The sequence below is a fragment of the Diorhabda carinulata genome, chromosome X (assembly GCF_026250575.1).
Source record: "Diorhabda carinulata isolate Delta chromosome X, icDioCari1.1, whole genome shotgun sequence".
Lineage (NCBI taxonomy): Eukaryota > Metazoa > Arthropoda > Insecta > Coleoptera > Chrysomelidae > Diorhabda > Diorhabda carinulata.
This window is the reverse complement of record NC_079472.1, coordinates 56,077,474-56,088,684: the sequence shown is the minus strand read 5'-3', so window position 1 is coordinate 56,088,684 and position 11,211 is coordinate 56,077,474. Positions and strand designations below refer to the sequence as shown.

The window sequence follows — 11,211 nt, the reverse complement described above, 5'->3', positions numbered from 1 at the left end:
GAACTATGTTACTGTACAAGACCCATTTTTCATCAGCAGTGGTGATTTTTTTTAAGAAAGGATCGGTTTCACTTTTGTTTAAGTCTCACGTGACAAACGGCAAAATACAGCATAAACATAAGTTATTCAAAAAATAAAGCAACGCTTTCTATCAGTAAAAAGCGAAAGTACTTAGTTGCCAGCCTTATATTTTTTGTTAATATGTTCCAGATATATTGATGTTCCAGATATGTTAATATCGTTCCAGAATCATTAAAAAATCTCTTATTGGTGGAAAATCTGATAAAAGTTGAAAAAGCGAGAAGTTACTGGAATAAAACAAAGGGAATATTACAAGTAAGTTATTATTGGTTTGAAACTTTATTTATGTATAAAAAATCTCAGATAATCAATTATATAAAGCAAAATTAATGTGGAATTTAAGCGATAGGGTTTTTTAAGGGTTGATAGATCTCATTTTCAAAAATTTCTCTTGTCTTATTTGCCTTACTTTTGTAATTTTGAATTTTTAACGTATTTTTTGAGATATAATACGTAGTCGTTGTTTTCATTAACATTTTAATAGGTGTAATTTAGAGTGCCACACTAAAAATATGTTTATAAACAAGAAACATGATTTTCAAGAGCTTTAGAGCCCAAGGAAATAATATTAAGACAGTCACTTGTAAGCAATAATTTTTACTTGTAAGGTGAAGCAAAGACGACGCAGAAAGCTGCAGTCATACAATCCAACTAAAAATGGTTCATATGTGTATAAAATGTGAAATTCATCGGGAAAATACCGAGTTTGTAAAAACGCTTTTGTGAATATCCATGGAATTTTTTATTAACTTGATGATGATGATTAACAGCACTTCAGAGTCAAGGAAAGTATCCAATAGAAGAACTTGCAAAGAAAGTACCTGGTAACGTGAAAGATGGAATATTTATTGATTCTATTAAACAAAACCCATAATCATTTCCAGTAAAAATTCTGCCCACAGCTGTATTATAAACATTTCTTTCCAGATATATTGAATTTTTTGAACTTATCTTTATATTAAACTATACAAACCTTTTTCATTTTCATTTCTTCCGCTTTTTCCATGTGCTGGAGATGATTTTGGCTATTATTAAAACCGACGTTTGGTTCATAAATGTTACTACTAAATTCGTTTTGTTGTTGAACGTTGTTCTCCATTAGAGGTTGAGACGGTTCTATGGTATGTTTTGATTCGAGTTGCCCGAAATTGTCATGCAGAACTTTATCTTTCAAATGCATCGATTCGTCAGGCGGAACGTTTTCGTTGGAATGCGGTGGTGTCATGGACATTATCGAGTTATGGGGAGGAGTCATCGGCATCGAAATGGGATTGATGTGAATCGGGTGGACTGGTGTTCGACGATGTTTTTCTATTAGCATCGGACTAGGTATGCTGAGTGGGGGCGAGGGTTGATGATGATAAGGTGCTTGCATATCCGGCATCATGAAAGGATTACCTAAAAAATTTGTTCGATTAACAATGAGATGGTCCTCATTAAATAATACTTCTCCTACTGCTGATTATTGTGATACTATCCCTACAGATTTGAAAAACCAAGGAAAATGTGGGAAGTTGCATCTGATGATAAGCCACATTCGATTCGGAATTCCACTTATATGGCATTGATGAACCAAAGCAGGCTTTGTAATAGTTTTTCTTGAGAATCAAGACTTTGAAGCAAACCTTTGACCTTTGATGCACCTTCTCTATTGTGTTTATATCCATAATTCGATAAAATTGGTTCTTATTGACATGAGTGTATTCAACCACAAATACGTGGGGTACATTCAACAAGATGAATAATTTGATTTTCAATTCATGGAGGTACTTTATACATATTTTGTTATCTAGATGGTGCTAAATTGCAAAACAAAGACGAACCGAATAAATATCGATGAAAATAATGTGAAAAATGCAATTCCGGACGTTTTGTGCATGAACATGTCGGAACGAATATCGGAAAGAAGTTTTGTAGTTAAGATGGAACATTGCATTGACGAATATATAAATAAAAACTGAAATATTCTTTGGAAAGATTAGAGAGAAATGCTTTATTGTAAAAAAATTGTTATAATTTGTAGAGAACAACTTGTAAAAACTAAAAAACAAACATAAACATAACTAAATAAAGATACAAATAAAATAAAATTTCAATATATATAAGAAAACCACAATGAGTAACAAAATTATAGGTAATAATTAGTATAGTCCATAGCAAAATTAAACCAAAATGCAGCCTGTCCAGCATTAAATATTATTATTAGAATAGAAGTCATTTACAGAGTAGAAGGTACTTTCTAGTAAAGATGCCGTCAAATTATTGCGGAACGCGGAAAAGGATTACATCGATTTGATTTCAATTGGCAAGTGATTGTGCATTTTTTGCATTGTAAAATATTGAGCCCTTAGCTAATTCTGAACGTAAAGAAATTTTGGAGATAAATTTATTTATTTTTCAAAGTAATCTTTATTTAACTCCCTAGCTCCCAGCGATGTTCAATGTTCAATAAGTTCGATACCCTTTTAATAATAAGCATCGTCAAGCTCCTCAAAATAGCTGACATCAATTTTTGACTAGGAGGTGAATCTAGCGAATATGGTGCATGACGAGGCAATTCAAACTTTCATTCAGTAATTTTGACTATTGCAATAACGGATTTGTGAGCTGGTGGGTTGTCTTGATGAAACAACACTTTCTTCTTAGCCAAATGCAGCCGTTTTTTGCATGGTTTATTCGCTCAAACGTTGTAATATCATCCCATAAAGCCAACATTATGACCTTGCCTACAGATAAAACGGTTTTTGTCTTCTTTGGAGCCAGTTCTCCCTTTCCAGTCGATTGCTTTGATTGTTCTCTTGTTTCGGATGTAAAGTGATGGACCCACATTTTATCTTTGGTTATGAAACAGCCCAAATATTCGGCTTTATTCTTGTGAAACATAGCCAAACACTCGATGAAAAAATATTCTATTTTTGTTCCATTGTGAGCAAACGCGGCGTCCATCTTGCGCACACATCCAGTACCGCTTTGTGAATTTTCTTTAACCTTTCTGGAGTCGACACCTCAATTCATCAATACTAGTCTTCGCAGGTCGTATGGCCTCTTTTAAACTCTGCCACTTAATATTTTACTGTTGATAGCGAAGGAGCAGTCTCACCCAGAGATGAATCTGGTTCAGCTTTTATATTGGTTGGGGTAAGACCTTTCAAATAAAAGTATTGTATCACATAACAATAATCAATTTTTCTATGTTTAGAAATTTATTGGAAACTTTCACTTTTAATGGCTGCCACAAAAATACTAAGCAACGTGGCATTTTCGCGCTTGAAACATATGCTGTATAGATTGTCTTTTTTCTAAAACAGTGCTTTTTTTTTAAGCAACTACCACCATCTCTAGGTCAGCCCAGGTACTTGTGGAACTATCTCGTACTACATCGTTTCCACTACACACCTCGCACATATTACAGACCAAAAGCTTATAGCTCTGTTGCCTTTAATGATTGGTTGACATCATATCCCGGAAAATACGTTACTATAAAAAGGCACTGAAGCAATTAGACAATGAAGTAATGAATGTTGATAATTTTCAGTTGGTCATATTTCTGCTTAACACGACAATTTTATCTAGGCAAAGTAAAAGTATTTCAACCAAATGAATATGAAATATATTATATTACACTATACCGATTGAAAATAGCATTTTCGGTTCTATATCATGACGCGCATTATCGATATTTCAATTTTTGGCTCGTGTAGTGTATACGATTTTTCATCATACCCCTGTTGAAAGTACATACCTTCGTTCCCTCACGAAAGCACGTACTTTCGATCACGGTATAAAGAAAAAGTTTTTACGTCCCAAAGTATCGGGATATGAGTATGTGTATCCAGTTTTTGATTATATAGATACCAGACCGCAATGTGGTAAAAACTACCAGAACATCGCTGTTTTCTCATAGTGTTGACTTCTCATCATACAATGTGAATTAGGTAAGATTTGTAGTGTTTTTATAGCATTCGATGAATCTGAAAACGTTGGTACAGCCGAAAAAAATTGACATCCAAGCTGAATGAAGATTTCAACGTGCTTAAGTAGTGATTCGATAAAATCATTACCAAGTGTATAAGATTTTTTGTGGAGAATATATTGAAGATCAAACAAAGATTGTTCTTACTCATTACCTGATGATCTCGGCCTCAAATCATCTGAATAATTATGCCACATCTCCGTTTGTTGTTGAAGTTGACTTAAGGGATTAGCCTGTAACAAAAGGAATTTATTTAAATATGAAATAACTTGTAAGAAATCAATTTTTGAAATATCATTTCTATAAAATATTTTATTACCAGGCATCATTCGACTTCACCACAATGGTGCGTTATTAAGTTCAGAAATCAGTAATAATTGTGATTTTAATCAGTATATGTGATGTTAATGTTTAAATTATAAGACACCGTAGTACACCTAGTATTGATGAGAAGAAAAGTGATAAAAACATTTAAATTAATTCCAAATCATAAAAATACAGTGTGTTTGTGTTAATTCGTCTATCTTGTTATGTGTGGTCAATTTACTCCAAGAAGTGGAAACACCAAGAACCAAGACATGTGATGTTCGAAAATGTATCTCCTAGGATGCTATATATCTTCTTTCAAGCAAATGTTGTGAAAAAATTGTTAAAACAATTCTTGAATTATGGTAAAGTATCATCAGTGTTAATGCTGCTATCACATTCTCCAAACAAGATTTTCTAATTCATCAATTTCATCAAGTTTTACAAAAGCGAAGAGGTTTATAGATAAAAAGCATTCAGAAACATATATGATTTGCCAATGAGAACCAAATGACCTCGTCAGAAATTTAAATTTGGTCAAATGTAAATATGAAATGATAGGGTCGACATTAAAATGAGATTATCTATAGACGTCGGCATAAATAGCCATAAGTCAGACAAAAACGCGATCCTCAAGAAGAAACCAAAGTAGAAATCACAACATATAAGGTCACATAATCGTGTGGGCCACTCCTAGACTGCTTATCCATTCTCCAAAATCAACATTAAGGTACTCCCGTAGACATTACGCATAGTGCGGCGAAGCATGAAATGACGGATATTTGCGAATGTTATCCCGTTGTCCATTTGCTCACGTAAATCTTAGAGCATTTCCTGATAACTTTTACCCATCACGCGACCTTCAAAAAAGTACCCACGAATGGATACCTGCCTACACACATCATTCAGGTTTAATTGTTCTTCAATGACCACATAAGTATTTTGGTCGTTCTAGTACATGAAGTTATGCTGATTGACCGTATAGCTAGAACTAGAAGGTTGCTTCATCCGATCCCAAAATGGAATGCTGGAACTGCGAATCATCCTGAGTGAATCAGAGGTACTACCGTGGAGGAGACGCGGACGTATAATGCATGCATTTCAACATACGTAGTAAAGAACTATCGGAAATTTGAACTTCTTCCGATAGCCACACCTCAGATTCGGCTGATCCAGTAACGCCAGCGCCACTATTTCCACATTTTCATTAGTTATCACAGATATCGTCTCCCAGAACGCGGCGCGTCGGCAACAGAGCCCATTTTTATGAATTTCTGGTACGTCGAACGATTTGGTAGCGGCGATTTTAAAACTTGTTGTTGAAATTCGATAAACATAGTTTCGTACGCAGATACGTCGAACCAAAAGAAACTTTCTTGAAACGTGAACTTGTATCGTTATTCATTCTAAAAACGCGTCCACTCGATGAGCAGGTGTTATCATGATACAGACACAACTATCTGAAGCATGAACATGTTTCGTGTTAATATAATTATCGTACTTGTGTATTCAGTGTAAGAGGAAAAATTTTACTTTGTTGCATTGTGTTATTTTGGCTTAACTTTTTCTATAGATGCTTCCACCTCATTTTCAATTAATTTTCCAGTTTAGATTATCTAAAATACTCATCAAAGCGTATTATTTGTGTAGTTGAAAAGCGTGAAGATATAATAACTAATGATAATTTCAGTTTCACCTTTTGGATCCGAACCTGCCTTTCAAGCATTCCATTTCAGTTTGAGAGAGCGTGAATCGCTTAGCTTCGTCCTTTTTAGAAAGCAACAAGTTGCCGAAATTGGTAACGGCAATTAAATGTATATTAAATTCCTCATACAACTGTGTTTTACGATTCAGTGCTTCACGCCAATTCAATCCAGATTATTATTATTAAGGAAAAGAGGAAATCATTTCCGATGAATGGAAATAAATAGGTAGATTTAAACTGGAAACGTTTCAGTAATTTATCATTCTTTCGAGATTTATAATTACCTTTTATTCATAGTACTTGATCCATCATAGATTGCTTACCATTTATATATTTCAAATAGAATTTGATTTTAAAAATCAATGGAAGCTAGATTTTTCTCCGCCCACTGACATCGTGATTTCTGCTTCAATGATGTTTATTTTCCTATTATCAGATTATTCTCATAGTTTTTTTCGAATGTCTATTAGTTCCGTCTTTCAACAAGAAACTAAGTAAGTTATTGTGTTAAAAAATTCATAGTTCTTGGTTTTGACACTGAGCAGAACTACTAAAAACAGATATCCCTGGAAAAGTTAATCAGAATCCTTAGTTTCCAGATTCTAGCATTAATTGGAAAACAGTAACGCTTGTCTATCTGTTTGAAGCTCTCATAAGTGATTTACCAGGATATATTGAGAAATTCTTAGCCTACTATAGAACCAAACAAAATTTCAATGTCAAAATATTTTATTGCTTAACATATTCTCCTCATAATTGGATACATTTATTACAGCGAACCTGCAACGTCTCTAGAACGTTCAAAAAAAATGTTTCTCCTTGCTCTGCAAACCAAATCTCCACAGTGTTCATTACCACCTCGTTGGAAGAAAATTTACGACCTTTTAAACTTTTTTTCTACCGAAGAAAGAGATGATAGTCGGACGGGGCCAAATCTGGTAAATAAAGGGGGGTGTTCTAGTAATTCAAACCTTAAATCACGAATTTTTTGCATGGCAACAGGAGATTTGTGTGCAGGGGCGTTGTCCTGCAAAAACAAAACAACTTTGGATAGCTTACCGCGTCTTTTCTCTTCAATTTTTTCCTGTAAAGTGCTCTGCAATGTCGAATAGTAATCTCCAGTTATTGTTCTATCCTTTTCCAAAAATCAATCATGATTACTCTATGGTAATCCCAAAAAACTAAAGCAACAATATTTCCAGCAGATTTTTGGACACGAAACTTCTTAGGTCTTGGAGAACCAGAGTGTCGCCATTCCATCGTTTGTTGCTCTATTTCTGGATCGTCGAAATGTACAAAGTCTCATCCACAGTAACAATTCGGTTTAAGAAGTCTACATCGTTTTCAAATCGAGCACAGATCGAACGCGATTCTTCTACCCTTGCACGTTTTTGGTGAACATTCGAACATTTGGTGATCCATTTTGTAGCAATTTTTCTTATGTCGAAATTGACGTGAACTATATGATGAGCGCGTTATTATAAAATATTCAGTACCTCAGATATCCGTTTTAGCCCAATTCGAAGGTCTGATAAAACCATGTCATGAACTGCATCGATATATTCGGGGACTGACACAGAAACTGGCCTTCCTGATCGGTCATCATCTTCAATGGCAAATTTACCTCTTTTGAAGCTTGCAGTCCAATTTTTCACGGTCGCATACGAAGGAAATTGATCACCAAGGGTATTAAGCATATCTTCGTAAATCTGCTTACCTCATAACCCTTTTAAATACCTATATGTACTTAATGATGGCTTTTTTGACGTCAAACGTCACTAACCAAGGAAGGTCGTGGCCTACAATTCCTTTCTCCTACACACTCTAGCGGCATTCGGAATAGTCTAGTATAGGTGAATATAGCATCGGGTCAGAAGACTAGTCACCAATCGTATTTCGCAAACCACTTGATTACTAAGATAGGTCTCATGCTAGGTATGCTTCTCAGATATATCTCAGCTATACCTTTGGTTACACTGAAGACAAATTCCCGAAATTCTCATAAGTTGGAAGTAACGAACGCAAAGAATATTTTTCATACAAGTTGCCCATTTGTTGCATTATGTAGAAAGCGAAAGCGATCACGGCGGGCCGGGCTACCGGCACGTGCGAGGCAAGCGCGAAGACACTGGCCGACAGACTCTATCGGCAACAGAAACTTAAGCGGCTTGTAAATTGTGTTCTGGCCTGGGTGTGTCTTTAATTTATTGTTAAACGAAACATCACTGGTTCGCAATTTTTTTAACAAATGTACTGGTCCGCGGGCCAAAAAAGGTTGGGAAACGCTGGCTTAAAATGTATTGAAATTAATGAAAGAATAAATGCATAGGATGATTTATGGATCTGGTAGATTTGTTATGCAAAATAACAACTAGTATATGATAGTTTTATTACAGCATCTGGTATTACAAAAGTATTTTTTGTGCATGAAGCGAAAATTTATGATGAATGGAACTTTCTTCCTCGTGGCGGATATTTTGTTCTTGTACATGGGTAGATAGAAGGGAATCATACTTAAGAAAGAGCAAAAAAGTGGAAAAAGTTCACATTGATTTTCGTTTTGTTCAAATGATTGCCAAAAATTCGAACTAATTCCAAATCAATATAATAAAGGGCGAGTCTTTGACTCGTAACCACTCTAGCGATATAAATTTCATTTGATTGTAAACTACAAGAAAAAATCTTCACTTTTCAACCTTTTCTTAATACATTTTATACACATATGTTTATGTTTCTAAATGTTCTTGATTTTAGTTCTCTTCTGTTTCAAAATTACTTTTTTAAATAATTTTTGAAATTGACGTTTCGACTTTCCTTAAACAAAAATCGAAACGTCAATTTTTATCTATCTTCAAAAATTATTAAAAAAAACTAATTTTGAAACAGAAGAAACCTGAAATCAAGAAGATTTAGAAACATAAACATATCAAAAAGTCTAATAAATAAAAAATTAAAGAAACACATATGTTTCTTGATATAGTCGTTCATCATCAGATACAAGGAAATAGATATTGAAAGATATGAGATTATTCAATTAAATAGCAACAGCAACAACATATTCAGTTTCAACGAGTTTGTGTGATTGATAGAGATTTATTCCTAAGATGAAATAGAGTGGATCTAGGAATGTGATGACTAAATATAAAGAGCAAATGTGTTCAAAATCATTGTAGAAATACAAAATCTTTTTGGTTTCTGAATTCGACCCAAAACCAATATATTTATGTTCTTGATTTTAGATCTCTTCTGTTCCAAAATTAGTTTTTTTTTAATAATTTTTAAGAGATAGATTTGACGTTTCAACTTTTCTTTAAGTCTTTATCAAAATATTATACTTTGATAAAACTAATTTTGAAACGGAAGAGACCTGAAATCAAGAACATTTAGAAAAATTATTATATCAAAACGTCTAAGAAATAATAAATTGATGCATATTTTAATAATTTTTTAGGACACCTTCCATATTTGGGTTCCCGTAGAATTCAATTGTATACCAGTCGATCCAATAATACATGAGATGTTTGGCTGTACGGCTCAAATATCGTGGTTTAATAAGCCTCCCATGATTATTTCAGGTTTTTGAGATACAGGAAAGTAAAATTTGGTGTTCGTATTTGGCATTATTACGAATGTTACATTACCGGAACATGTTTATGTTAAATCATTATATTTATCATGCGAATATGATATAATTCGATAATAGTTATTCATGATACAAGTGCGTGATGTGATACTTTTGCGCACTCGTTGCTTCACTTACGAGGATCATACAATAATTAAATAAAATACTTGTTGAAAATAGAACTATAAACATATATTTGTGACAAAATTTGACAACTTGAGTTAGATAATCTAGCATAAAAACTGAATTCAATTACTCAAATTAATACGTACAGTGAAATATGGACAATTGTTTATATTATTAATCATTACATTTGGTATTTTTTTCTTCCACGGTACCCTTGCTACTCTGAAATTGTGACTTTATAGTTTCCATTTTTGAGGTTGAAAGCGCCTCAGTACCGAGAAAATCGATTTGCGATTTGGACTCTGGTTCCTCCAGTGCACAAGTTTCTGCTCTGGGCATATATTCAAATTCTTGGTTTTCGACGTTAATTTTTTTTTCATCCGTCTCTTTTTTATTGTTGAGAGAATTTCCGATATGATGCGACGGTAGAAGATTTCTACCCGCCGTGTCGTTTAATTGTGTAGTCCTTGGGGTTGAATAAATATTTTCTACGTCTGAAGGTCGAAAAAAAGACACATTTTTCTGTAAATATCTAGGAAACTTGGCGAAGTATATTATCAATTACAGTAAACCTATTTGAAAATTTGTTTTTGCTCTCTCTGGTATTTATTATTAGAATATTTTCGGTTTTCTCAACGTCATCTGTTAGCAGATCGGATAATTCCTGACGTCGACAAGCGCTAGCAATTTAAATTGCACGAATTTCCACAATTTCCCGAAGAAAACAATCAGATTCAATTAGTATTTCATCATTCAAAATTTGGAAAATATTTTGCAAAATGTCGATGACGTTTCACACTTCTTAATATCAGTACAAAATTATTACAATTACAGGACCTTTTACAGGACACACAATACAAAATTATCTAAGGTAACTTGATAAATATACAAATAAAAAAACTGTTATAATGTTTATCCCATTTAAAAAGCATTTTTCTTTTTCGCTCGTTTTTAGACTTAAGTATAATATGTAATATCACATATTTATATGAGTTTTTAAATGGTTCATTTTAATAGTGATCGTAGATAAAAAGCTTTTTGAGCACTCCCATTTGTGCATATTGAATGTGAAAAATATTCATCAGCACAGTAATCTCCTTCAAGAGCAATACAATCATTCCAACGCTTCTCTAACTTCTCGGTGCCGTGTTTGTAGAAGGATTCGTCTCTTACCTCAAAGTCGGCTTCAGTTTCAGCAATTGCTTCTTCATTTGAGCTTAATTTCCCACTGGCAAACATTTTTTTGAGATCAGCGAATAGCCAGTAGTCTCTGGGGGCCAGATCTGAATTATTCGGTGGATGAGGGAGCAATTCGTTCAATTTAACCATCGTTGCCATCGACTTGTAAATCGATGCATTGTCTTGGGGAAACAGTAATTTTTTCTTCGACATATGAGA

At 33.8% G+C, this 11,211-nt stretch overlaps 1 protein-coding gene across 6 annotated transcripts in view; it reads right to left on the bottom strand.

Moving 5' to 3' along the window:
- LOC130900762 (transcription factor Sox-18-like) overlaps positions 1-11,211 on the bottom strand; it is a 133,229-nt gene that overhangs the window by 23,679 nt on the left and 98,339 nt on the right. For all 6 annotated transcript variants that reach the window (XM_057811623.1, XM_057811627.1, XM_057811625.1 and 3 more), the window contains 2 exons: positions 4,209-4,287; positions 1,055-1,479 (listed from right to left, as the gene is read on the bottom strand). In XM_057811623.1, coding sequence (XP_057667606.1) covers positions 1,055-1,479; positions 4,209-4,287 — 504 coding nt within the window. The remainder of the gene's footprint in view (positions 1-1,054; positions 1,480-4,208; positions 4,288-11,211) is intronic.